The 27288-nt window shown below is 38.4% G+C and overlaps 3 protein-coding genes across 3 annotated transcripts; 2 read left to right on the forward strand and 1 right to left on the reverse strand.

Annotated features, from left to right (window-relative positions):
- The first annotated feature begins 927 nt into the window (after positions 1–927).
- Positions 928–11522, forward strand: LOC139144762 (sedoheptulokinase-like). Its single transcript, XM_070715491.1, has 3 exons — positions 928–1682; positions 7792–7967; positions 8454–11522. The coding sequence occupies exons 1-3, from the start codon at positions 1048–1050 to the stop codon at positions 9050–9052; spliced, it is 1410 nt and encodes a 469-aa protein (XP_070571592.1). The 5' UTR covers positions 928–1047; the 3' UTR covers positions 9053–11522.
- On the reverse strand, positions 11505–22364 carry LOC139144764 (RWD domain-containing protein 4-like). The gene is made up of 8 exons (XM_070715493.1): positions 22190–22364; positions 21463–21543; positions 17624–17733; positions 16999–17044; positions 16342–16449; positions 15723–15825; positions 13406–13455; positions 11505–12312 (listed from the first exon to the last, which is right to left on the reverse strand). The coding sequence occupies exons 1-8, from the start codon at positions 22211–22213 to the stop codon at positions 12286–12288; spliced, it is 549 nt and encodes a 182-aa protein (XP_070571594.1). The 5' UTR covers positions 22214–22364; the 3' UTR covers positions 11505–12285.
- A 60-nt stretch (positions 22365–22424) lies between these two features.
- Positions 22425–24759, forward strand: LOC139144763 (uncharacterized). Its single transcript, XM_070715492.1, has 3 exons — positions 22425–23032; positions 23635–23737; positions 24094–24759. The coding sequence occupies exons 1-3, from the start codon at positions 22525–22527 to the stop codon at positions 24197–24199; spliced, it is 717 nt and encodes a 238-aa protein (XP_070571593.1). The 5' UTR covers positions 22425–22524; the 3' UTR covers positions 24200–24759.
- Positions 24760–27288: the final 2529 nt, after the last annotated feature.

Here is a 27288-nt window from a genome sequence, read left to right on the forward strand (position 1 = left end):
GTAAAACGTTATTCAAATATTTCACTGATGGCTGATAAACATCTCCAGCGTAAAATAAATTATTTTTATGAGTGTTGGAAGTGTGATAGGATAACCTTACTCACAAAGCAAACCAATTACATATAAAATTTGTGTTCATAAATCCAAACAACAGAGTAGATTTTCTATTTTTTTTCCTGAAATAACCCAATCAAAATACATTGGTATTTCCAATTACCGGGGTGCTCGAATTAGCACTTTGCAAAACGGTAGGAAGTAATTTTATAATACATTAGCCTACTCTACCATAAGCACTGATGGCAAAACCGAACTCTTATGACCATCATATCAATGAGTTCTTTTTGAAATAAAAACGCACATATCAGCCAACTGACCGGTGGCAACCACTCAACTTGAATTGGTGATGATCACTAAGTACGTATCAAGATAACGCGCACATCTACAAAGAAGTAGATTTTTCATGACTCAGGAGCAGTAGCAATGACCAAAAAAAAGCTATAATTTCCAACCTGAGTAACATCTCAAATCATATCGATGTAAACCTACTGTAAGATTTACGGTACCGACGAATTTCAAAAAGCTTAAGCTTTCAAGGAATAAGCTTATCAGTTCCTCGCAAACGCGATCGATGGCGTGCACAAACAAAATATAGTAGGCCTAGTTTGTCGGGTTCATCATACACTGTTTCATCTCATAGTTATACGGCCATGTTCTTTGTATTGTGGTTGATTTGTTAGAGTTCGAACTGCGGCGAAATTAATAAAAATTGTGAACAAGTACTTGTATTCAAGTTTGTTTGGAACCATGGTGACATCTTTCGAAGACCCTTTGAGGGCGCTTGGAAGCAAGAAGCACATGAGCAAACGTGACCTTGATTGACTGGAAAGAGCTGGGCCGCTTCGGGTTAAGGGGCGTGGCTTCGAATTGGAGAAATGAAAACAAACTGATGTGATCGTGAGTAGCAAGTATCTGCAGCTGCACGCGGCCGCGCGCGGGATGTGTTTGTCGATGTGTGAGAAGTAATATTCTTACTTTTGTTCAGTGACCATGAGTACGAGTAGGGAGGATGTGTCAGCTCCGGCGTATATACTTGGAATAGACCTGGGTACCACGTCCGTTAAAGCCGCTCTTATAGACAGTGACACCAAAGAAATCGTTAGTACGGCTTCGAGCGAGACCGGCGCCGGAGTCAGCAGTGAGATTGGGCCGCAGGGAAACGAGCAAGACACGAGCAAAATCATTAGAGCGTGCTCGGCTTGTGTGTCTGGGCTTCCTAGGGACAACTTGGTCAAAGTCCGCAGTATTGGTGTTTCTGGGCAGATGCATGGCTGTGTGCTGTGGAAAAGCGGTAATGGGTGGTCCAATACAGGTACGAGCGGATACGACACCGACAAGTGCAGCCATCTCGTAACTTGGCAAGACCAACGGTGCTCCAGTGAGTTCCTCGCCTCGCTCCCTGCTCCGAAATCTCATCTCAGGTTAGCCACCGGCCACGGGTGCGCAACTTTGTTCTGGTTGCAAAGAAATCGACCGGAGGTTATCCAAGAATATGACTGCGCCGGCACAATTCAGGACTTTTTGGTCACCATGTTATGCAACCTGCAGAAACCATTGATGTCTGTGCAAAACGCTGCAAGCTGGGGATATTTCGATACAATCAACAAAGTTTGGAACATTGAAGTGTAAGTATGTCACAAGCATATAAATATAGATGTGAACGAAGGGCATTTTTTCATCCGTGATTGTGAAAGACTTTATTTTACTTGGCAGACCCACCCCAACAACATGGATAGTTGGCCAGATATATGTAGTCAGTACAGTCATTTGCAGTGCCCTACATCCAAGATTGCAGCTGTGCTCATGTATAATCCTCATGGTCGTTTGTCATTGGTTAATTTTTTTGTAAAAAAATATTTAGATGTCGGCTGCAGACAATGAACCGCCATTTTCTCAGGCAACCATAAAAAAATATTCCACCTTATCATCTTCGTACCTGCACATCATTGCTAGTCCATGCATTATCTTATAGAGAAATAACATTTCAACCAAGTTTTCATTTCAGCCCCACTGTTAAGAGCATTTTCCAGTTTTTGCCCATGACCCAAGAGTCAGGGAGAACCGCATTTGCATGGTTTCTACATGCGACAAAATGTAGGTCACTCGCATATTAGTAGTTTGAAAGCAGACCAATGTGTGAATTTTCGATATCATACTATCGAACTCTGAGAGAAGGAAACGTAACTGTTGTAAAAGAGCAAAAAGGGACACAAATGCAACTGAAAAACATTCTCCCATCATAGACAACAGAAAAAAAGGGTCTTTGCTTCAATGAAAATTTAAAACGTTCACATGCCAGAGTTTCTGTCCTTGGTTTGTGTAGTGTACTTAAAATTACAAAGATGCTACATGAAACCAATCTAGGGCTTCTAGAAGGATAATGTAAATGGTGTATAAAAAGAGGTATAATATTATCTTCAGTTTACCACTTCTCTTGTTGACATAACGAATTCTAAATATTTTACCTGTACTTGAGTTTACCATAAATAGACAGTAGAATCGAGATGAGTTTTCTCATTGTGTAGGTGCGGTTTATTTCCACATTTACTTTTCAGAGACAGTTGTACCTTATCATATCACAGGGTCCTCGAGCTCCGATGATGATGATGATTAAACATTTAAAAATGAAGAAAAATAAAAATATATTTGGACTCAGTAAAGTTGTTGTTGTTGTTGTTGTTATTGTTGTTGTTGTTGTAGTTGATAGTATTTGCAGAAAAGGACAAATTATGCGCTGCAAAATTCAATACAGCCTCACTGTACACATGGAGGTAAGCTACCTCCATGCTATACACATGCGCTGCAAAATTCAATACAGCGATATTGATGATGATGATTAAATATTTAAAAATGGAGAAAAATAAAAATATATTGGACTCTGTAAATTTGTTGTTGTTGTTTTTATTATTGTTGTTGTTGTTGTTGATAGTATTTGCAGAAAAGAACAAAGTATGCGCTGCAAAATTCAATACAGCCTTACTATACTATGCGCTGCAAAATTCAATACAGCCTAACTATACATGTGCGTTGCAGCCTAACTATACTATGCGCTGCAAAATTCAATACAGCCTAACTATACATGTGCGTTGTAGCCTAACTATACATGTGCGTTGCAAATTCAATACAGCCTAACATTACCCAAGGGTTGTCACTTCATTGCCACACACTTTTTTTCAATCGCCAAAAATGCACCTAGCAAGCATCGAAATCGGTAAAATTCGACGTAGGGTCAAAGCACATTAGTCCTTCTCAATCATACTCAGACATTTTTACCTCTTACCGATGAAAAGTCGACAAATCGGCAGGTTTTTCAATGCATCTCGTCGTCTCTTACATTCCAGATTTAAAATACCCCGCGAAAGATGAAGTCACGTGGGCGCATTTCAAAGTGAACCAATAGCAGAGCACGTACTGAACGATGGGCCCGACGTGAAAACCCGGCAGTAACGTTAGTTTCTCAACGTCTTTTGAAGACTATGGGTGACACTGTCTGCGTGCGTCTGCGTATGAAATTCTGGTAACTTTAACAGTTCCAGTTCACCCATAGCAAGAGAACGTTCTATCCAAAGACGTGAGAAACTTACGTTACTGCCAGGTTTTCACGTCGGGCCCATTCGTTCAGTACGTGCTCTGCTATTGGTTCGATTTGAAATGCGCCCACGTGACTTGATCTTTCGCGGGGTATTTTAAATCTGGAATGTAAGAGACGACGAGATGCATTGAAAAACCTGCCGATTTGTCGACTTTTCATCGGTAAGAGGTAAAAATGTCTGAGTATGATTGAGAAGGACTAATGTGCTTTGACCCTATGTCGAATTTTACCGATTTCGATGCTTGCTAGGTGCATTTTTGGCGATTGAAAAAAAGTGTGTGGCAATGAAGTGACAACCTTGGGTAATGTTAGGCTGTATTGAATTTGCAACGCACATGTATAGTTAGGCTACAACGCACATGTATAGTTAGGCTGTATTGAATTTGCAGCGCATAGTATAGTAAGGCTGTATTGAATTTCGCAGCGCATACTTTGTTCTTTTCTGCAAATACTATCAACAACAACAACAACAATAATAAAAACAACAACAACAAATTTACAGAGTCCAATATATTTTTATTTTTCTCCATTTTTAAATATTTAATCATCATCATCAATATCGCTGTATTGAATTTTGCAGCGCATGTGTATAGCATGGAGGTAGCTTACCTCCATGTGTACAGTGAGGCTGTATTGAATTTTGCAGCGCATAATTTGTCCTTTTCTGCAAATACTATCAACTACAACAACAACAACAATAACAACAACAACAACTTTACTGAGTCCAAATATATTTTTATTTTTCTTCATTTTTAAATGTTTAATCATCATCATCATCGGAGCTCGAGGACCCTATGATCAGATTACAAATCAGGTGGCAATCAGCCACACAGAGGAAAACAAGAAGCAAAATTAATGAAATCAAAAATAAAAACAAAACTGAAAGTTGTCATAAAATTGAATTACAATAGTGGTATGGTAGTAAAATTCCCCTGAGCTAATTGACATGCAAGGCACTGTATGCACCAGCAGAAGTTTTTATTTGGATTATCCGATTTGTGTTGATTTGGTGCAAAGTCTGCACATAAATCATCCTAAAGATTTGTAGCTGCAACACACATGTATAATATCTGAAGTTATTTTGCGTAACCCTTTCAAAGTATAAGCTGTCATTCATAGAGGTATTAAGGTCAGCCAGCAAGGAGTCTTAACTCAGTATTAGGGATAACCACTACCTCACCTGTAGGTGAGTGTATCAATCCAATCAAATCATGGATCTAAACATGGGGCACTGAAATGAATTTCAAGTGTTGAGTGGTGGAGGGGGGGTGGGAATGGGGGTTGGGTTGGGGAAGTTTTCCTGAGGCAGATTGCTTTGGAGGGACTGTGTACATTGTATACCTTTTCAATCATATTTAACCATTGACAGCCCAGGATTTATCCATTGATGGCTGATGCTAAGTGGTTCTTGTTTGCATCTGATTAAAACAGTGTAAATGAAGAGTGGGGATGATTGGCAGATCGTGTGGTCTCTATCTCTTTACTTGTCAAATTTGGACATTCACAAATTATTCAAAGAGGAGAATTTTTACTGCATGTTATGATGCTGGCCTAGCTTTTTTCATTGTTTGGAAATGTATAATATTTAACTAGAACATGGTCAGTGAACAAACAGATCAGGTCAATAAATTAAAAAATGAAATGCCAAGCGATGTAGTATCAAAATTCACATCTAGATACCATTTATAATGCATTTTTCAGTCTGTTTCCAGGTCATCAGCGCAACTTTTTCCATGTTATTCAAAACATAGACAAAAGTGTTGGGAAAAAATCAAAAGTTATGGCTATAATGGTACTGATGTACATCCCATTCATGAGAAAAAACAACAGGAAATCAGTACATGTTTACCAAGCAACATTACTGAATTATTAGTATGCCACAAGATTAGTCTGGAGTTCATGTGAGGACACAGAAAATGCCTCTAAAGGAGTAATCTTTGATTGTTTCAGCATTTTTATGGATTAACCAGATTCAAGGGGCATACAGTTATACATCCATCAAGTTATAATTACAGCTATTTTTCACTTTTCCATACCTTCCTTGGTTGTCTTCCTTGAAGTTACATCGGTTTCTTGACTTTTTCATTGATAATGATTTGAATGCTGTGTGCTCTTTCCCCTAGTCCTCTCTCTCTCTCTCTCTCTCTCTCTCTCTCTCTCTCTCTCTCTCTCTCTGCTATCTGAGAGATCAGAGATGGTGTAAACAAATGAATATAGAGAAACTAGTTGGCAGACAGACAGATGGACAGAGCGACACATACACAGTATGAGAGATCAGAGACATAGAAGTCCTAATTGGCTAGATCCCTAGCCACTGCTACAAGAATAGTTCGTAACTCACTAGAAAAATGTTCATTCCAATGCAGTTTCAATTTTTGTTTTCAGAAATTGTTTCTTTACCAAAACCTTTTTGACATTGTCAACAGCAATATTGATCTTCCATTTTCAGATCTATTTGCAGCACTTTTGCAAACACTTCACTTACTATAATTTACATACATCTAGGTAACCTGGGCTGCCACCAGGGTCATTCAAGGTCATCATGACCCAAGCACAACCTGGAACGCTGATTAGGAAACCATGATTTATTACAAAAGTCAAATGTCATTTTGTAAATTAAACCATGCATTGATGTATACCTGAGTCATAAATCATACGGTACATGTGCAAATTATTAGTTATTTTGGATGTGCAGGACAAAATGATTACACTAAAAATCACTCCATCTGGTATATCCTTATAAGCTTGATGGATCTGCCTGAATGTGGCATTGGTGAATGGGTGGACAGGTTCAATGACAGTTGAATCAAATTGGATTGTAAGAGGCGTAATTCTATTGGTCTGTTGAACTCAATGAAACTTCTGAAGTTAAAGATTGGTCACTTCAGCATAATCATTAATTTGCCCAAAATTTGTAAATATTTTTGAACCTGGTTTCACATTTTATGCAATTTTACTGGTATGGTGATATTTGTAAAGTACCACATGAAGTTTTGAAATATTTGCTCTATTTATGAATTATGGTTTAGAGGCAGTGGTAACATGGACAAAAATTTCACAGAAAGAAAACAGTTTGTATCGTCAACAGTGGTAGCAAATTTTTGCAAATCTGTGCCTATTGATGTGGTGCTCTTTACACTAGAAGTCGGTCTCCTAAAGTTTAATCTTGCACATCACTTTCACTGCAACAGATAATATATCCGATGCTTTTTGCTTTATTTTTACATTTTACGGCAATGAAAAAGGTATCCCTGGCGCCCGAGGTGGCCGGCCTCTCTCTCTCTCTCTCTCTCCTCTCTCTCTCTCTCTCTCTCTCTCCTCTCTCTCTCTCTCTCTCAGTGCAATAATCTGCTATTATGCTGTGACACCTGCAATTCAGCTCTGACATCGATAGTTAAACCAATAATGCCCATGCTGGCGTTTTGCGCACCACCACCGTGCATGCATGGTCATGTATGGTGATGTCTAAAGTACCACTGAGAATATAGCTCCTGAGCTCCTGCAATTTTACAGAATTTAAGATATTCATAATCATGAACAAATATTATTTTACAATTTTCTTTTATTTGATTGCTTTTATCAGAAATTGGTCAGACTTTGAAACTTCAAAGATACAATCATCAAATTTATAATCTGCAGTTCCTGTTGGAATCAGTCATGAGGAAAACGGTTTAAGAAAACGGTTATTTAATCTTCAAAGCGTTACATATCTACCAATCTGATATATCGGATATCAAAGCCTTGTGAACTCTTGTAATAATTTTAGTACACAGTTATCTCTTGACTATGGTATTTCAGAATCTGAGATCAGTGCTTTCAAGCACAACCGTACCCATCAACTCAGTCGATTGTACTCAACACATACTGACAGAGAGTCTAACCCATCGGTATATACAGTTGTACACAATAATTGGTCAGATCAAAACACAAAGGAAAGGGATGACAGAGCTAGATTCAATTATTTGTCTTTCCATGTCAGCTCCCCAATTTTACCCCCTTACAGGCTGCAGTCCTGAAAAAGCTAAGCTTTATGTTTGGCATCAATTGACTCTCTCATATGTACAAATACAAAATAATTTGTGAACTTTCAAGAATTGTTGACTATGTCATCTCACATTTTAAATTTAGTGCTTTGATTTTAGTCTTTCAGAGGCTGGTTTTCCAGTACATCTCTTGCCGGATGTGAAAATTCCCGGAGTGGAAGCAGGTCACCTGGAGTCCAGTTGGTGTGGCATACCAAAGGGTATTCCAGTAGGAGTTGCATTGGGTGATATGCAATGCTCTATTCTACCAAGTCTCAAGATTGAAACTGATGCTGGTCAGTGTGTTTTGTTGTTAGGTTTTGTTGTTTTATTATTTATTAATCAACAAATTGGGTTTTAAACATTTATATTAAACAATATTACATGTAAAACTTAACAAAAGATTTCTAATGGTAGTGAATTTGTTTGATGCATTGGATAGCATCAAGTTTGCTGTAATTTGAAAGATAAAGGTAATGTAACATGTTAATAAGTTCTTCTGATTTGCTGTATCTGTTTGGAGTTTGCTCACTAAAAACTACCATCCAATCTTTGGAGAGATGTTTTGATTGGCAGTGAATAAGAGTGACATACGGAAGACATGTTATCAATATAGTCTTCACTGCAACTGAAATCCATACAAACGAATTAAAATTAATGCCCAGACCCTGGGATTTACTGAACAATAATGAATAGATATGAAATAATTTACAAAATGTCATGATTGACAATTATGTGTGTATAATATTAAAATCCAAATATTTCCCTTTATTAATATACAGTTCTCAACATAAGCACATCAGCTCAGCTGTCATTCAAAATGCCACGGAATTTCATCCCCCCTCACTCTGAACCAGGATCAGCCATAGAGTACTTTCCATATTTCAATGACAGCTACCTGGCAGTGGCTGCAGCCCTCACAGGCGGCAACGCCCTGGCTACGCTCGTCAAGATGTTACAGCAATGGATGCACGATCTTGGACACGAGACACCACAGGCGCAGATCTACGATAAGCTTCTGTCCAGCGCTCAGGAAACGAAAGAGACAGACCTGGTGATATCACCGACGCTATTCGGTGAACGCCACCTACCGAACCAAAGGGCATCAGTGACAAATATCACAACAGAAAATGTGAGCCTTGGACATCTCAGCCGAGCTGCTTGTCATGGAATTATATCCAACCTGCATGACATGATGTCGAGAGACTTTCTCGTCAAATCAGGGGTGAATAGAATCGTTGGCAGCGGCAGTGCATTGACCAGAAACAAAGTCCTACAGCAGGAAATTGAGAGCATCTTCGACCTTCCTTTGCTGTATGGACAAGGCGGAGACGCAGCAGTTGGTGCAGCACTGACCAGAACAATGAAATTTACTGACTGAGAATCTGATACCTTTGTACCAAAGTGCCATGGACAAATTGTTCAATATTGTAGTGTTTTACGGTGACACAGCAGGGAGTTGTTGATAATGTAGCCAAGGGTCATGAAATTTCTTCCAAATTCAGAATTGGCAAACATCACAAAAAAACAACTCTTTGATGCAAAGTCTTCTTGTATGCTGGGACCACATGTAGACACAAGTGCAAATATAGCTCCATAACTGTTAAGTGATTAGTTATAAAGTATGCAGTGGTGGGTATATATACATAGTGAATACACGGTCCCTCCACAAAGGGACCGTGGTGAATATTAACAATAAACAAAGTACTTCTGATAAATTCAAAAGCAACAGGTACAAGGTTACAATCCATCATTATTTTCTGATAGAATTCACTCTGTCACTTGTGAAGAGTCTAGACGCGTGTTGGAACTTTTGTTTTTTGTCCATATCGGACGAAAAGCAGCCTAACAGACCTCTGGACTCTTGGCTACTCTGTCACATGTCACCTCAGACATCTAATACGAAGTCTTTCTCGTGCAAATCTAGCATTACTGGTTAGATTGTACTTCATTGTGGTTTTTACAGGCTAAAATAACACACGTAGATTCCAGACTAGGAAATAATTGCTTTTAGCTCCAGCATATACTCTCAGTTGCTCCTTTCTTAGGTTCTTTGACATCAATTGATAGAGTTTTAAGAATTTGAACCACCGTAGGTATGAACAAACTACCAACACTGTTCTATTTTTTACATATCATCACAAAAGAAGTACGTACAGCAATAAAGCTTTTAATACTTCCAAGATGTTGCTTGCTGACTATAGAGGGAGACATCATTGGCAGATTAATTACTAAACTGTGATAGATTCTGTAGAAGACTTTATGAAAACCATTAAAAATGTGCAATTAATTAACTATTAATTAATTAACAGTATGGAGTCTGCATGTGAAGTATCTGTTCTTTAATCCTGTACGCTGATATGGGCCATGCACCAGTATGGACAGTTTTCTTGCATATGTACTCTCACTGTACTGTGTTGAAACCAGGAAGTTTAAATCAGGGGACAGTGTCCCACTACCATTTATTTTTTGGGACATTTTGCTCATTTTAGGGACAACATGTGTCAGTTGTCAATCAAATTATTTTGTATAGTATTGTAACAATTTAGTTTCACTGAACAAAATAACAAAATTCAAGCTACCAAGACCATGTCGCTATGCTTGAATTTCAGGCAATTGTAGCAGTATAGAGTACCTGCCTCCAACTAGAGTTCAGACTGACTGCAGTCAAGCAAATTATGATATCAAGTGCAACGTTTTTATTACTTTTAATCATAGCTGGCTCTGAAAGTACGTAGTTGTAAGCCTCAAAATAATTATGCAAAACACAGGTCATCGTCATCCCTAGATATTACTTGTAGAATATACCCAACACAGTCGACTCACGAGTGCACCCGCAGTGACCCACAGTACGCGAAAATGCAGGACAACGGGTTCCAAATGGGGGACATTGTCGCAAGGGCGCGTCCTGGCAGCAACACTGCTATATATTATTGCAAATTTGAATGTTTTTGTGATCAAATACTCTTTCACAGAAGACAAGAGCACTTGTGTTCACACTGGTATCATTTTCTCCATGCCGTATTTTCAGAAGATAGATTTTTTTTCTTGGCATGGATTCTACTACAAATAATTTCTCTTGAGGATCGTAAATATTGACAAAGGGATGTATTCCGAGTAAATGACCTTGTCAAAAAGTGTTAATTTTATGGAATATTCGATGGATGTATCAAGATTTCAATGTACAATCTGAAATACATGTTGTCTTTTTAAGACGTTTTTCTGCAGATGTTTAAAGGAGTGAAGGGTTTTCTTTGAGATTTGGAGTGTGGGCACAAGCTGAGGGCGGGGACATATACCTATATTAGGTTTTGGGATAAGTTCAGAAACAATATGTTATGCCAGAAGTAGCATACATTCTTATACGATAGAACTAACATACATCACGTCAAATCAATTTCATTGTACACTACCAGTAGTCATTCAGTATGACATATTTCTGTTACTGGTTCCATGATGCTTTGTACTGTAATGCAACGTATGGCATTTGTGGCTGCTGTTACCTTACATGCTAGTCATTGGTCGCCGATTGAAATATATAGGCACCAAGCTGTTTTGATATCACAGTGATAACTGGACAATGTGATACAATAAGTATACAACAAAAACGTTTGTTTCAAGTGTGTAGCAAGAGTTTAAAAGGGTCGCAGCAATGCATTGTGGGATGCAGGAACAGGTCTATTATACATGTACAAGGTAAATGTTGGTACTTGTAGTCTTTTTCCAAAATATGATAATCCTCAAGTTGTCTAGAATTTTAATATATTCATTTTTCTCCACATATCATAAAGACAATCACATCACATATAAAAAAGGTGACAGATTCACTCGAGTTGTTTCAACAATATGCTTTATTATCTGTGGCCTTTGGCCATAACTCCATAAAAGGTATATTAAAAACCATAATTATTGTAATTTTTAAGGAGGCATATCCATGAAATGTAAGGTGCATATATTTTCTGAGCTCAGTGCCTTTGATATCTCACTGGTATTCTTAGAAATATCAAAGATATTTTACACAAAATGCTAAGACTCACGTCATCAGTATGTGGTATGTATTTTATTGACATTGATTTTCCCTTCAAGCTATGGTGACAACTTAAGGAGTATTTCACAATTCCAATGTCTTCTGTCAACACCAGACAATGCACAGATACTTAACCTTCAATCCTATAGAGGGCGCTATCACAAGCAACCTGGATTTTCCTCAGTAATTTTGCACTGAGAAGGTAAACTTTGTCAACAGTTCATCATTCTTTCATGAAATGTCTTCCTTGTTTCAGCACACAAAAAACCTATTCACAGTTAAACATCCTGTATAATTCTATAGAATGGAGATAGATCTCACAATATATTTGCAAAGGAGCTGAAACCATCTCTTTTGCATATAAAATGACATTTTACCAACATCCAAGGCAAGTTTTTCTCATGTGCATGTGAGAAAACACTGAAAAGATGTGGATACCACATTCCAAGTTCAAAATCCACAACCATTTTCTGAAGAGAGGTGTTTTTTCACAAAATGTCATGACTTTCAGCATTTGTGAGGTACAGTATATGTACAGTCTGTTTTCCCCCTCAGAGTTGTCCTGCTGTAAATGTTTCTGACTGTTATCAGTCCTTGTTGCCAGTCTTTGAAAGCTGAAAACAGAAATAAAATGTAAACATGATGGCATTTATTGACCGTGTTCATCTTGCCAAAGCTAATTGAGAAATCTGATCCACACAGTACATAAATAAAACATATACAATTTCATAGGTATTGTCATCTGGAAATCTCATTTCCTTTCATGAAAAATTACTGTTACATTGTTGTGCCCCTATGATTCTTATTTCACCAATATGACACTTAAATTACAGCAAAAATTCACAGAAATATTGCCAAAATGTTTATAGCCAGTGAAAAATTAATGATTTCTGAAACCTGTATTAAACATTTCAGTTGCAATTTTTTATGCATAACATCAAAGTGAATGAAACACTTGTAGAGAAAATGGCTGTACTGTTTTTAATTCCATTATTTTCATCTGTAAAACTACTTTTGTGTTTTTATTTGTCCCTTAATCACGTATAAAGTATCAGCCTTGCCAACACCACTCATGTTCATTACGTGATGTTATTGCTGATGGACGAATTATTGTCAACATTTAATATTCAATTGTCAACAATCACACTTGACATTGCACACACACAGGCTGTGTTGAAGTCGAGGCATTTTGACCTGAGTTTGGGAGCAGCACAAGAAACTATATTTTCCGAGCAGAGAAAATTAAAATATTAGGAAATACCAAAGGACAGAAAATAGCAGCTATTGGAGTTTTGATACTGTACTTACATGCTGCAGTTCATTCATGACATGGTGGATAACATGGAATTAGAGAAAAAAACGAACAAGTAAGAATACTGATTTATTTTGTATGGAAATAAGTTTGATTAAATGTCTTCTGAACTAAAAAAGAATAATACACTGCAAATACTGATTGCTTCAGTACGCCCTCATGAGGTCCATAGAGGACATGATACAAAGGCAGTACACTCTACCAATGCTTTGTCACAAATCAACTATGTTTGTTAACATTCACTGTAAGTCCTTGTCCTTACCACCAAGATGTCAGTGATAATATTGCACTTGTACTGAAAGCATACAGTATATGATGTGCCTGGAAGAAACGACTCTGATGTTTTTGCTCTGAACAGGGACAGTAACATTTACATAGATATCAGGAATGCTCACCTTAACAACATCGACCCAGTCCCAGCCTCGCGGCCTTTCACCTTTATGATCTGTGAAGGAAATATGCCAAAAATTATCAAAACTCCATCTAGTGTTCATTTAAAGAATATCTGAAGTACAGCTCATACCAGTTGCTTTTCAATTCTATGAAAGACTATCTCTCTTGGATGTAGTAGATACAACAATGTGTAAAACAAAAGTATTTACATATTCTGTCTCTAGGTGTTGACAGAACCACTAGATACCATATTTGATTGCAGGGAATTGCCTTAACCCTTTCACCCCCAGTTCCCTGTGTACAGGTCCAACTTACCATAGACAAGTCATCGTTGATGACACAGTCCCCGCTTGTCCATTTTGTTATAATCTTTGGTGTCTAGGTAGCTGTGGAATGACATTGATGCAACGGGTGCATCAGGCCTGTGACTTGCATAATAAAGTAATCTGAGGAACGTTCAATAAAAGACTCATCTCTGCCGGTGTTGACCACTAAAGGAACTTTTGATTACATCACACATAACGATGCCCTCACTGCCTCTAGTGTCATGACAGCACATACTATACACATGGTTTGGTGGAATTTTCGAAATGGTATGGGATCGGGTATGTTGTTGTAATCAGCCATTTTGGATCATATAATGAAACAAATTAATGTGCACAAGAATGCAGCCATATCACATTTAAACAAAATCAGTCCATTGAAGGACAGTGACCTATGTTTATAAAATTGAAATCAAATGGCTGTCTATTGACCATATGGATCGTAGCACAAATTAGTAGACATGCATAAGTATGCCATAGTACTTTATCTTTGTACCAAGTCTCAACAACATTGGATAAGGAATATTTGCATATGATTAAGCCTCAAAGACATGAAAAATCCAAAAATGACAATCTGGCAGCCATATTGGAACATGTCACGAAGTAAATTGACATGTATACATGTATGTGTGCCATAGTGCTTGATCTTTGTGCCAAGTTTGGACAAAATGGGTTTAATGACCTTTGAATTATGCTTCAAAGACATGCAAAATTCCAACAAAATGGCAGTTCTGCAGCCATATTGGATCCTATCGCAAGGTTAATTGATACATGCATATGTATGCCATAGTGCTTTGCCTTTGTGCCAAGTTTGAACAAAATCAGTTCAAGGATGTTTGAGTTATGGTTCAGAGACATGAGAAAATCGCAAAAAAATGGACGCCTGTCGGTCATATTGGATCATATCATGAAATAAAGTGGCGTTCATATGAAGGGCATAATGTTTTGCTTTTGTGCCAAATTTGAACAGAATCGGTTCAAGGATGTCTGAGTTATGGTCCAAAGACATAAAAAATCGCAACAAAATGGCTGCCTCACGCCCATATTGGATTGTATCGCAAAATAATTTTACATGCACATGAAGGCCATAGTGTTATGCTTTTGTGCCAAGTTTAACAGAATCTGTTCAAGGATGTCTGAGTTATGATCCAAAAACATGAAAGATCCAACAAAATGGCCGCCTCACGCCCATATTGGATCGTATCGCAATATAATTTGACAAGCATATGTAGGCCATAGTGTTATGCCTTTGTGCAAAGTTTGAACAGAATTGGTTCAAGGATATTTGAGTTATGGTTCAAAGACATGAAAAAATCGCAAACAAAATGGCCGCCTGGCGGCCATGTTGGATCGTATCGCAAAATAATTTGACATGCACATGTAGGCCATAGTGTTATGCCTTTGTGCCAAGGTTGAACAGAATATGTTCAAGGATGTCTGAGTTATGGTCCAAAGACATGAAAAATCGCAACAAAATGGCCGCCTCGCACCATATTGGATTGTATCGTGATATAATTTAACATGAATATAAAAGCCATAGTGTTATGCCTTTGTGCCAAGTTTGAACAGAATCTGTTCAAGGATGTTTGAATTATGGTCCAAAGACATGAAAAATCGCAACAAAATGGCCGCCTCGCGGCCATATTGGATCATATCACAAAATAAATCGACGTGCATCTGTAGGTCATAGTGCTATGCCTTTGTGCCGAGTTTGAACGAAATTGGTTAGGCAGTGTCTGAGAAACTGTTGATGACCGACGGACGGACGGACGGACGGATGGACGGACAGACGGACGGACGGACGGACGCACAGACGGGACCAAATCTATAAGTCCCCGCCGGACTTCGTCCGCGGGACTAAAACAATGCATATGGGACAAACCATGGTGGTGAAAGGGTTAACCTTATCAAAAGTTTTCAGTATCTTGACTAGAAATGTTACATTGGTTTTATGACCTTTGAAAACTTAAATCATACCACCATATTATAAACACACCTGTTCTATTAGCTAATTTTCTCTTCTGTGCTTTTGACAGCTGCTCTTTCTTTTCTTTCTTTTTCGCTGTTTGCTGATTTGATTCCCCGTTGGTCTCTTCAATCTGAAAACAGAAGTGGATGAGGTAACAGTCAGGGTGAATGGTCAGAAACGACAAATCTGCATGAGGAAACACTCTCACCATGATGCCATGGCAACACGTGAAATCCTGATCAGTTGTCGTTGACTGTAAATTGAAATTTGTGAAAATTGAGCAAAATCAATGTAACCAAAGACCTGAAAATATATTTACAACCAAGCACTACCAGAACCTCCATAATAGTAATAATCTCCATAAATCCCATAATTTTTTTTTTTTTTTTTTTTTTTTTTGGGGGGGGGGGGGGGGTTTACAACTACAAGATTACATTGTGTGGTTGCTTTCCTGTGGAATCCATGGATAACATATCAAAGCTGTGTCATGATAACATTTGTTTCTTATATGCATATCAACCATTTCTACTCCATTTTCAAAATCAAGGGCACAATGCTGTATTCTGATGCTTGGATTTATAGAACTTTGGATCCAAAATTCTACGATAGTTTCTTGATTGGACAAATACATGTTATTGTTTCCTACCTTTTGTGCAACAATTTGTTCTTTCTGATCGACCATAAGGTCCTCGGCGTTTTCTTTTGCCCATTCGAATATTGTGTAAGTCATTGCACTGTCTAAGAACTGCTCAGCCTGTGATCGAAGAAATGAATAGGTAATGTGTGGACAACATTTGCTAGAATGAAAATCAGGTGAATAACACATATGGTATGTATGAGGTCCATCATTTGAAATCCAGCTGTCTCTTGCCAACACACGACGCATAATGTGAGGAAATAAAGAGAATCCAATCTTCAAAAACTCTACAAAAGCATGAGCATGGCAAATTCAGATAACCTACGGCAGGGACCAATTTCTCAAGCTTGGAGAAATGTATTGGTCAAGATCATTGTAAAGAATTCTAACAAATATGAAAATTATAAAAAAAAAAGAATGTTTGTCCGCCAATGTGCGAGTTGTTAGATGATGGCCAAGAATTGCTAAAACTGGATTTCTCACACTCAAACAAAATTCTTCTCTGCCCGCCAAATTTGTGAAAGGTCACCTAATAGGGACACTGGTATCAGTATGGCAACTTTGACAGAGTGTATCTGACATTCATGTAATCTCACTCTTGATCTAAACATTTTCTCTAATATAATCTATTGTTCAAAATACATATATCATAATTTTTGAACTTACTTGCTCATTTAGCTGTGAAACAACATGTGATTTGACGTCTGGTGATCTGTGAAAGTACCACATAAAAGCCATTAAAATATGACAAAATATTCCCAGACCTACTCACGGATCTGAAGTCAGTTGTTTTGGATACCACTGACTTTTTAAAAATAAACACTGATCAATACAAGTTCCTGTGGCATGGTTGAAGATAAGTGGACACATATTACATCATTTTGCATTAACCCATTCACCCCTGATTCCCTGTACACAGGTCCACACTCACCATTGATAACAATGGGTTCAGGCAAAACCATTTAAGTGAAAGGGTTACTCATTATATAACGTAGCAAGTTGCTACGGTTAGAGTAAGGATACAGTGCAGAGCTAGAAGCTTTCAAAAAAATTCTTTGAGTTCGCATCAGTACATTTGTGAATGGTTAACATAACTCATGCCCTGCCTCTTATATTTTAACCCTTTCACCAACATGGTATGGCCCAAATCCATTGTTATCAGTGGTAATTGTAGACCTGTTCACAGGGAATTGGGGATGAGCAGGTAAATGTTTGACATGCAAATGGTCACCAGAGAAGTGTCCATTTGGAATGAAACACGGAAATATTTTAGAATAGATATTACACTTACACATGATTATTATAAAATGCATCCAAGTTAATATTTGGAAGACTTTCTGGATAATTTTCGGTCCATTTGACTTCAACAAGAAATGATTTGTAATGTCCACTTTCACCAATCTGTAAGAACATGAAAAAAAATGAACTTTTTAGACACACATTACAATTCAACATAAAAAGGAAATTTCAGTGGACATGCATTACCATATTGCCAAAATATTGTGGCTGGAGGAATTACAGACTTTTGCTTCTAATACAAGCAGTATGTAGAAACAGTGGCTTTATCATAATGATCATGAAGTTCTATCACAACACAGTGAAATAGAGTCTGTGGGATGATTGTGAAACTAGATACATAACTTTGTGTGCTATGGAGGAAAGTAACAGAAAATACAATGAACACACTGACTTTATATATTGGTGGGTATATTGATAACGTTTTATGAGATCTGTATATGTTACAACAAAGTTCAATAGCTACATGAACAATGGCTTTTTCCATGTCAGCTGTGCTCTCCCTGGAATTCGAATTGTTAGTAAATTTACGAATTGGGTTCAAAAAAATATAGTAAGGCGAGGAAAAAAAAAATTATCTGTTCAACGGGCCCGACCGACCCATATTTGGACCACTCCACATTTTTCTTTTTTTTTTCCAAAATCTCTACGAATCTGAAGAAACGCGGAGATGTTATTCAGTGAACATCTGTCTGTAAGATGAATGACCTTCACATTTTCGATGACATTGACTTGAGTGAGATTGATACAGGCTATGATTTGAAGAGTAAAGGTGGAAGCGCATCACAAACATTTGGTCAAGGTGAAGAGCAGGGTTAATACGCCGTGGAAAATAAACCATTACGCAACGTGTTCCGTATAGCTTAGACACTCTGTACTGTATTGTTTCATCGGCGTTTATTTCACGTCCGAGTGGTTGTACAGTCTATATTTTCTAGTGTTCCTATTTTCAGTGTTCCTTGAAAATTCTTTATTGTTTTTTGAGTCATCACTCGTTCTGATTTTCGTCATGGCTTTCTCCTATCGAATGTGTGGTTTTAAGCAGCAGTTCTCACTGCAGGACGGACATGATTTGTGTTTCCGTTGTCGAGAATGCACAAGGAGTCAACCTTGTGACATTTGTTTGACTTGGACACATGACGAATGGTCTAATTTCGCTCCCTCGCTCGACGACATCAACCCGGACATCCCCGGGGCTGACCCGTCAGTTTCTGAGTCGCGAGTTTTGTTGTGAATGCACCGTGCTCATATGGCTGGTGACACCAACACAGAAATTAGCTCCGTTAGATTCAGGTGCCGCCAATGAAGCAAAAAGGTGTTCGTGCTAAGTTTTTCAGCGGGCAGGCAGATTTCAAAACTAATCAGCGGGCGGGGAGAAATATCGATATTTACTGTGGGCGGGGAAGAAATTTCATTACTTAATTTCAGCGGGCGGGGAGAAAATTTTTGACAGTGGGCACCGGAAAATACGTAGAGGGAGGAGAAAGCGGCGTGCTTAATAGAACCTAACTTAGAGGGGAGCAATGTTCCAAGGTATACTGCTAACTGCTTGCATGGTTTTGTGTTGATCTAGGTTGCATGGTGGGCATCTAGTTGGCAATGGGGAATTTCAGTAGTAGGGAGAGGGCAGCGGGGAGCTTGAATTGTTGTGGGGAGTGGGGAGCGGGCAGACTGTAGATACCGGAGGGCAGTGGGCATCAGAATTCAGTGGGAAGGCACATTTTCACAGTATACCAGTGGGAGGGCAGTTACGAACAGCTCTCACTTTCCCCTCCAAGTTTTAGGTCAGGGTCAAAAATAAGAAAAATCGGTATATCAGCCTTCAAAACAGGTTTTGTGATGATTTTGAGAAATTCATGAAATTTACCAGTTGGCGGCACCTGTAGATTGACCTGTAGAAGTGAAGGCAAAGAAGCTGTTCTGAGACAACCAACCCATGTCAACAAAAAATTGAAAAAATCATGAATGTACTAAACAACATATCCAGTATATGTTATGAGACTAAGAAAAAGCATGAAACACACAAAAAGTGTTTATATTATATGTTCTGTTTAAGAAAAAACAAAAAAAAAAAAAATCAAAAAAAAAAAAAAAAAATCCGACCTACCTACCCAACTTTGAAGTCATCCCGCCCGTTGAACAGCTTTTTTTTTTTTTTTGGCCTAAGCACAATTTATGTTATCTGAACCCACCAACTTCAACAAGCACTTCTGTACTCAATAGATGATTTTAAGGGGATAGAAATGATGAATGATTTCATTATGGACCAAAGAAAATGAAAAATCCCAAATTCCTTTTAGTTTTTTGACAATGAACACTCATATTTTGATACCCATTTTCAAAAGATTTATTGAATAACACAGTACATCATGGGTCATGAATGCTTGTAACATTGAAATTTCTTCCTTGTCTCAATAAAGTGTGTAATTTTGGTCAACGGCCAATGAATGTTATTCAATTACTCTATCTTTATTACGCAACATTATAACATGTTCAAGTATATTGTGACACAAATCATAACTCCCTTTGTGTGTGTAGTCAGTGGTTGATGATTATATATATTAATTTATGAAGCGGTCATTAATATTGTCAAATATTATCAGTGTTTGCACAAGTTTTAGATGCTAGAAAATCTGTCCCCTGTTTTTCATATTTGGAAAGCTCTGTTACTTTGAAAGTATGCACGTCATCCATAGGTACTAGGTGGTGCCTCTATAGCTGCAGTCATTATGCCATGTTCATCTCTAAAATTCTTTTTAAACAACCACTGATCAGAACATTTGGCAGTCTGTGGTTTCGCACAAATTTTGTCTCATCTCAATCAAATTTAAGTACGCAAACTGAGACTGGTGATCCTGCTAATGTTTTCTTAGAGACAGTTACACTTTTAAAACGCTGCAGATGATCGTCATTTATTTTTTTGTCTGGATAAACTTTTTGGTCATGGAACTGTGCACAGCAATGCATTTTCTCTGGATCATAGAAAACTATCAGTATTCATAACATTTGCTGAGACAGTTTCTTGTAAAATATTTTGAAGGAAACCTATTAAAATTGGCAAGCTGACTGAAAAATTCAATTTGCAGATCGTCAAATGACAAATCTATGACATCTAAGATTTCCGGCTCGCTTCCACCTCCATGCACAGAAAAACACTTTGCAGTACATGTTCAACCATGCGCGGCCCGGACTGCAGTTCTGCTGTAGTTCGACTGTCTTTCAGGCTGACTGTTCTTGATCTCTTCTAGCTCGGCGGTTTCATTGTTTCGTATTTTTTTCATATCAGTTGCCGTTTTTATACCCAACTTTCTTTCCCAACTGGATACTATCAATCCAAAGTATTTGTAACTGCCCGCTTCCCTCGATCCGCTTCAACAGTCCATTCGGAAAGTTGACAGCATGTGAATGTTTGGGTGTCTTGAAACTACCGTAATGGGGTGGTAATGCATGACACACCACTATGAGATTACAAGACCCGGGGATCTTGAAACCTTTTCGCGCATGCTCATGTTATTACAGGTCAAAGTCCAAAGCCAGCTATCACCATGTGTCGATGCGCCGATGGTAGGGGCAGCGTAGGTTTTGAAAGACGAGATATGACAGTATTTCCCCGGAATTCACAATCTTGACCGAAAATCAGGCTTCAAAAATAACAAAATCGTTCGTAAATGGCCGATCAGGCATTCATTTTTTTTCGTAAATTTTCATTTTTGTTCGTAATTTACGAAAGTTACGAGCGACAGCGAGAGCACAGGTCAGCTACAACAGATAAAATGACACAGCACTCTACTGGTATGTGCACAATACCTTACTACAGTAGTGATGTGGATTTACCTTATACTGAAATGTTGTTTCATTGACCTGTTTATAGCACTCATCCCCTTCATAGATGGAGGCCAGTACTTCTCTTTCCTCCTACAACATTACATGAAGAGATCTCATCAGAAGTTTGTTGATGTTATGTGTACGTGCATTGGGCAGTTGTGTGATTGAAAGTCCATCATATGGTCCCACCTGATGCATCACTGACTCTACTCTTTGACTCTGAGAATTTTTGTTTACATATTTCATGAAAAGTATGGGGCTGATTTCAAGTTATCAAACGGATTCAAAAAGTTCCAGAAACCCTAAAAGTTCAAGGGCACATGAGTCATTGATCATTACTGGTACATCTTCCCAGGGCTTTGTAAAAAAAGGGAAATACCTACAGAGCGAGAAAAAATGGGAGAGGGGGCCAGACTTGATGTCATAGCAAAAGGCACGAGAGAAAACTACAAAAATGTGCGTGGATGGGGATGTTTGCATGTTCAAACAATGTTCAGTGTACAGTTGCTATGTCATTATTGTAAAAGGGGGAGGGGGCATACCACACTACGGGTGCTGCTGTGGTTCAAAACAGCGAGTCGACATCATACATGAGAACCAGCAAGTGACACTCATAGAGGTGAATGTCCTCAACTGTCCACACTGCATGATGTGCCATACACTCCGTGCGGCCGAGGCACACAACAGGTGTATTTGTGACCTAAGAGTGTATTTGTGTCTCTTCGATTTTACAAACCTCTTGCTGCTCTTCGCACGACATGATCCTGATATCTTTTCACGGATTTCTGATGCTCCAGATGTTATTCACCTTTCACCATCCTCGAAATCACCCATGTAGGTAATCAACTCGCACTTCCCAGTTCACCAAGATTCTCTCTGACACCGGAAGTACTCTGTGTTTAAAATTTGACCAATCCGAGTGGTCGTTTCATTCCGGGTTTGGCAGGAAAGACCAAAACAAATAATGATTTATCTTGTTGAGGGCGCACCATCAAAAACTTCCCTGTTCAAGTCCCGGGTTCAAGTCTATCGCCATATGACCTTCACGTTCGGGTATGACCTTCAACTCGCATGGACTCATTCATTCAGATACCGACATTCAGTTACTTACTTCAACATTACTTAGAGTGGAAGGGTACAGCAGTAATATTGTCATTACCATTGGTATGGTACAGTTATAAAGGTAAGATGACGGGACGGTTGAAATCAAAAAAACGCAGGCATAGTGAGTCAGGGAATAGCACTCTTAGCAGTCCCCGAAAAGGTCGAAAGAAGAGGAGACATAGATCGTCACCGGAAAGACGAAAAAGCAAAACTAACATTTCAAAAGACGTCGTGTCTGCAGGGAAACGATCACAGAAGAAAGCCAGGGTCAGTGATGATGACAAGGACAAGCCCACCAATGGAGCCATGGACGTAAAATGTGATGTCAAAGACGAGCAACTTGAAGGGTTTGAAGTGTCAACGACTGGATCTGATAGCCAGGAACAAGATCCAGCTGAGCGTGCGTTATCATCACATTCTCAAGAAGATGTTTCAGAGAGTGGATACCTTCAAGATGAAAGGGACCTACTAGCACGTGTGTAGAGTTTGTATTATTTGGCAATAATAAAATAATAACCCAAGTAAAACTTCAAAACACAATACCAGCACTAATTGCACACAAAATAAAACCATTCAATATTTACATGTAATAAAGGTAATACCAGTATACAGCTTGCTTGGCTTAATTTTGGACAGAAATTTCATGTCTACGTGAGAATGGGAAAACTGTTGTTAATCTCTTTGAGCCAGTTTTATTCCACTGCACAAGTTATAGCAGATCTATCCTGGTTCATCTTATCTGAAGTCCTGGCATTGTTCAATTCCTACAGCTGTCATTGCAGTGGTGACCCATCATTCTTCCTGCAGGATATGCCTGCCTTTGAATGGGCTCTAGATTTACTTGGTTATACCAATTCCAAAATTTGTTCATAGAGGGCGTTGGGAATGAACATAGACTGCTATATTGCTGTTGTATAATCCCTGGTGTTTATCCCACATTTTTCCCAGACTGGTTTGCAAACATCATATAAAATTATTTGAAATCAAGTTACACCAGACATAATCCATCACAAGTGAGCACGAAAAGTGTTTGTATTTATGTATATAGCCTTCCATCCTTTTTTGTAATTGTTTCAGCATACAAAATGGCACCAGTCACGAGAAGGAAGTACTGCAACTCGGTGATGGCAAGCTTTTGGAAAGCCCTGGAGATTGGATGGGATTCTGATGAAGACCATGAGTAAGTTTCAGCAAATGGTCAAGGATAGCATGTTTACTTTCACCCTTCAGTTTTGTAGTTTTTTTGAAAATTTCTCAACTGCTTCATTAAAACCTAACATCTCTTTTTGTGATTTTCTGAGTTGTATGGCATTGACTTTTTTTTTCGAGTAATGTGCAACTGCTGAATTAATTAAATTTTCATGTTTTGCAATTTCTGAGAAATGAACCTAAAAAATAGATTTGAGTAAATCAGCATTCAATCTCCTCAGGTTAGTTTGTGTGTATGTCTTTCCCAGGGATATCAGCCAACAGCTCCTATGGAAAAGTGCATATATTTTGTGTAAGAATTTCATCAGACTCATAATTTCCTTTCAGCTCCGAGTCCCACAGTGGAGATGATCTCAGTGTCATTTCAGTTCGTGAAAACTATGTGGATGGGGAACGTGTGGAAGACGACACAAGTCTGATCAGGTCCCTGTGACATATGCGGCCAGTCAGTCAATCAGTCAGTTTGTGAGGAATCCAGCATCCAACCCTAAATGTCATGCAGGAAACAGCTAGATGTCAACTGAACTTTGAACTTTCAAAATATATAAAAGCCATTGGACAATGAGACACTCCACCATTTGAAGTGTTCAACTTCATAATATATTTACAGTGAAGACATGGAGGATGTGAAGAGGCAATGCTGGCACTAAATACACATGGAGTAAGAGGCCTCTGTTGATCCAGACTCTTGGACAACCCGCAGTTTTGGATTACCACTTTCATGCAAATAACGTGTCTTCAACAACACCAATATGCCTATGAAGAGTGGTTCAGGAAATGCTTTTCAAACCAGTGAGATTTGATTGATATTTGCATATTGTGAGCATATGTAGGAGGACTTTGAGAGTTTCCTCAATGCCTGTTGCCCTCAAAAACTAAAAGCCGTCTTTCTCACAAAATGCAGGTGTAATATAAACATTTGTGGAAAACAGGCATTTGTGATTGTTTTTATATGACAATTTTAGACTTCAATAAAATATCCATTTTTCTCAACATATGTCACACGTCTGAGTTCTTTTTTCTAGGTGCGTGTTGCATACCAGCAACAGGAGGTGACAAGGACGTTTCTAAAATGCCATCTCTCATGGCAATGGCATTGTCAGCTTCAGGTGTACCTGACCCACTTTACAGCCAGTGTAAATAAATAACTACTTCAGAATTTTGTCCTAGTTAACATTCATAATCATATTTCATACAAATGTACATTGCCTAGAATATTTCAGTGCTTGTTAGATTAGTATCTGAAATGATTATCTTCCAAACTTGACATTTGCTTTGTTTCTGGATTGAAAATAGGAAATGTAAGCATTGAAGATCTGCAAGAGGCGAGTTCATGAGAAATTCTAATTGAAGAAATAACTGCAACTTTTTTTTTGTTTTCATCATTTATTTATTCTGTCATTTACAGTGCAAAAAAGGTCACTTCACTGATTCTCGTGCTATCATTGTTTTGCCAATGAAAATCGTAATTTTTCAGTTTGTGCTGTGCCCTTTTGTACACTTGTCAATTCAGGGTATAATGTAGCGCTCCCTGTCGGTAAACTGAGCACAGGATTATGATACTTGTTAGCAGGGAGGTATAAGAAATTACCTACCTGTGTGAGGAATTATTCGAATTTACAGTCTTACATGTATTTACGAATCGAAAACCAGGTGTGAATTTGCACCAGATATTCGGTAGTTGACAAAGTTATATGAACGGGGAAATAAAACGAAATAAAAACCGAAGTACTAGTAACGTCACTCACTGAGTGCATTGTGGCCAGTCCCACGCTTTTGGTTTTTACTTCACCACGTGAAGTTCACACATGCTTCGTCCTTCCTGGACACTGATGATGCTACGGGGGTGGGGTGGGGGTGGGGGGGTACGTACTCCCATAAGAAGGTGTGCGGAAATTGGCCGTCCGGATGGGTCACTTTTTCATGAAGAAAATCTACAAACATGGATCGACGTTCAAAAAAAAAAACTATACATTGCTCGATAACATGGGAAACGCTTAAACCACATGCAAAAGAACAATAGTATAAAAAAGACTGGAAGATATTCCCCAAATATGTCAAGACCCCGGACGACAGTGGTATGTATGTTGTTCAACTTTAAGTGAACTTAACCAGGGGAGACCCGGTCGTTAGGCTAAGCCTTTTCAGAGTTTTGATTTCATAAGTTTTGTAATAGACTGGTGCAGTTGAAGTTCCCTAACAACTTTTGGAGTTACAATGAAAATATTCGGAGTATACCCCAGGATAAACTCTGAGTTTTAGGGCTTACGAGTAGACGTAAAACAAAAAGTCCCACCGCATGAATTTTCGTAAGGAAACTTTCATTTATCATAAGTGGGGGGCCGAAGAAAATCGGAGCTTGTCGGTAGTTTGAAATATTGTCCTTCACCTCCCCATTTCTTTTTCTTAAATATGACCCTCCCCTTCACCAAACTTGTTGAACATGACCCTCCCCTATCCTTATTTTAGTTTACTGTGCCGTTGAAAAAAAAAAATCGATTTTGATACAGACAGGTCGTGCATGCAATTACCAAATACTAAGTTATTCCAGACACTCGGTTATTTTGATGGATTTTTCATCTATAGGAGACATCAAACAATCAGACGAACATCGTATAATAATGATACCGTGTTTCCAAGTTGTAAACAATCCAGCTAACTAAAATGCCAGCACTGTGTGTTCAATAACCAAATAAGCATTTATATAATATCTGGATGGTGTGAGAAGTTAGCAACAGGAATGTGACAGTTTGCTGGGGAAATTTAAGAAAACAACGACACATTACGGTTTTTGCCAAGCAGGGAAGAAGAAAAAAATTATGCATGATAAGCACATCGTAGTACACCACGCCCTCTTCGGCGAGTCTTATCACCCAACGCCGAAAAGGTCAGCGGAGCGAAAATTATTGCTCTGGCTCGCGAGAATGGATAAGCACAATCGACGAAAAGCTAACAAAAGGAAAGAAAACACACTGCAGAAAAGAGTTAACCACGTTGGTGAAAAAACTCAGAATTCCCCGACAGAAACAAGACAATCATGTGCCAGCATCGCGGCCATAATGATGCTACCAAAGTCAGATGTCAGAAGCAAACCGTCTCCTTCCCATGTACAAGTTCAGTTTGATTGATGAAGCCAGTGGCGAAACATTAAGTGATGATAGCCAGGGTCCTATACTAGAAGTAGTCCAGTCAAGTGATGATTCCTCAGAATGACACTGTTACATAGTGGTTCAATGGCTCATAAAGCATTCATTTAAACTTGCAACTCTTTCCTCTGTGTTCTTTTGGTGTTGATATTGAGCTATTAGCTTTAATATGTATGCATTGCCATATTTATTCTGATGCATGTAGTTTTTAAAGCAGGTAATGATAGCTTCAAGTGAAATTTGTGAAAATAAAGTTCTGAGCTGTATTAAGTTTAGATTTCCCTTCAGCTATCGGCAGTTCTCGTTTTATTATATTCAGTACTTTTTTCACCTTTACTTCGAATACTGTGAATTTGTATTCACTTTAAGAATTAAT

Source organism: Ptychodera flava, chromosome 12 (assembly GCF_041260155.1).
Source record: "Ptychodera flava strain L36383 chromosome 12, AS_Pfla_20210202, whole genome shotgun sequence".
NCBI lineage: Eukaryota > Metazoa > Hemichordata > Enteropneusta > Ptychoderidae > Ptychodera > Ptychodera flava.

Bases quoted from the DNA above. Each gene is read 5' to 3' on its own strand.
- LOC139144762 (XM_070715491.1), top strand. From the start codon at position 1,048: ATGAGTACGAGTAGGGAGGATGTGTCAGCTCCGGCGTATATACTTGGA. The intron at 1,683-7,791 runs GTAAGTATGTCA...CTTTGATTTTAG, and splicing joins AAAGTTTGGAACATTGAAGT to TCTTTCAGAGGCTGGTTTTC. The intron at 7,968-8,453 runs GTCAGTGTGTTT...ATTAATATACAG, and splicing joins CAAGATTGAAACTGATGCTG to TTCTCAACATAAGCACATCA.
- LOC139144764 (XM_070715493.1), bottom strand. From the start codon at position 22,213: ATGTCGTGCGAAGAGCAGCAAGAG. The intron at 15,826-16,341 runs GTAGGAAACAAT...TTCTGTTTTCAG, and splicing joins AACAAATTGTTGCACAAAAG to ATTGAAGAGACCAACGGGGA. The intron at 13,456-15,722 runs GTGTGTTTATAA...TTTCCTTCACAG, and splicing joins AAAATTAGCTAATAGAACAG to ATCATAAAGGTGAAAGGCCG.
- LOC139144763 (XM_070715492.1), top strand. From the start codon at position 22,525: ATGGACTCATTCATTCAGATACCGACATTCAGTTACTTACTTCAACAT. The intron at 23,033-23,634 runs GTGTGTAGAGTT...TAATTGTTTCAG, and splicing joins TGAAAGGGACCTACTAGCAC to CATACAAAATGGCACCAGTC. The intron at 23,738-24,093 runs GTAAGTTTCAGC...ATTTCCTTTCAG, and splicing joins GATTCTGATGAAGACCATGA to CTCCGAGTCCCACAGTGGAG.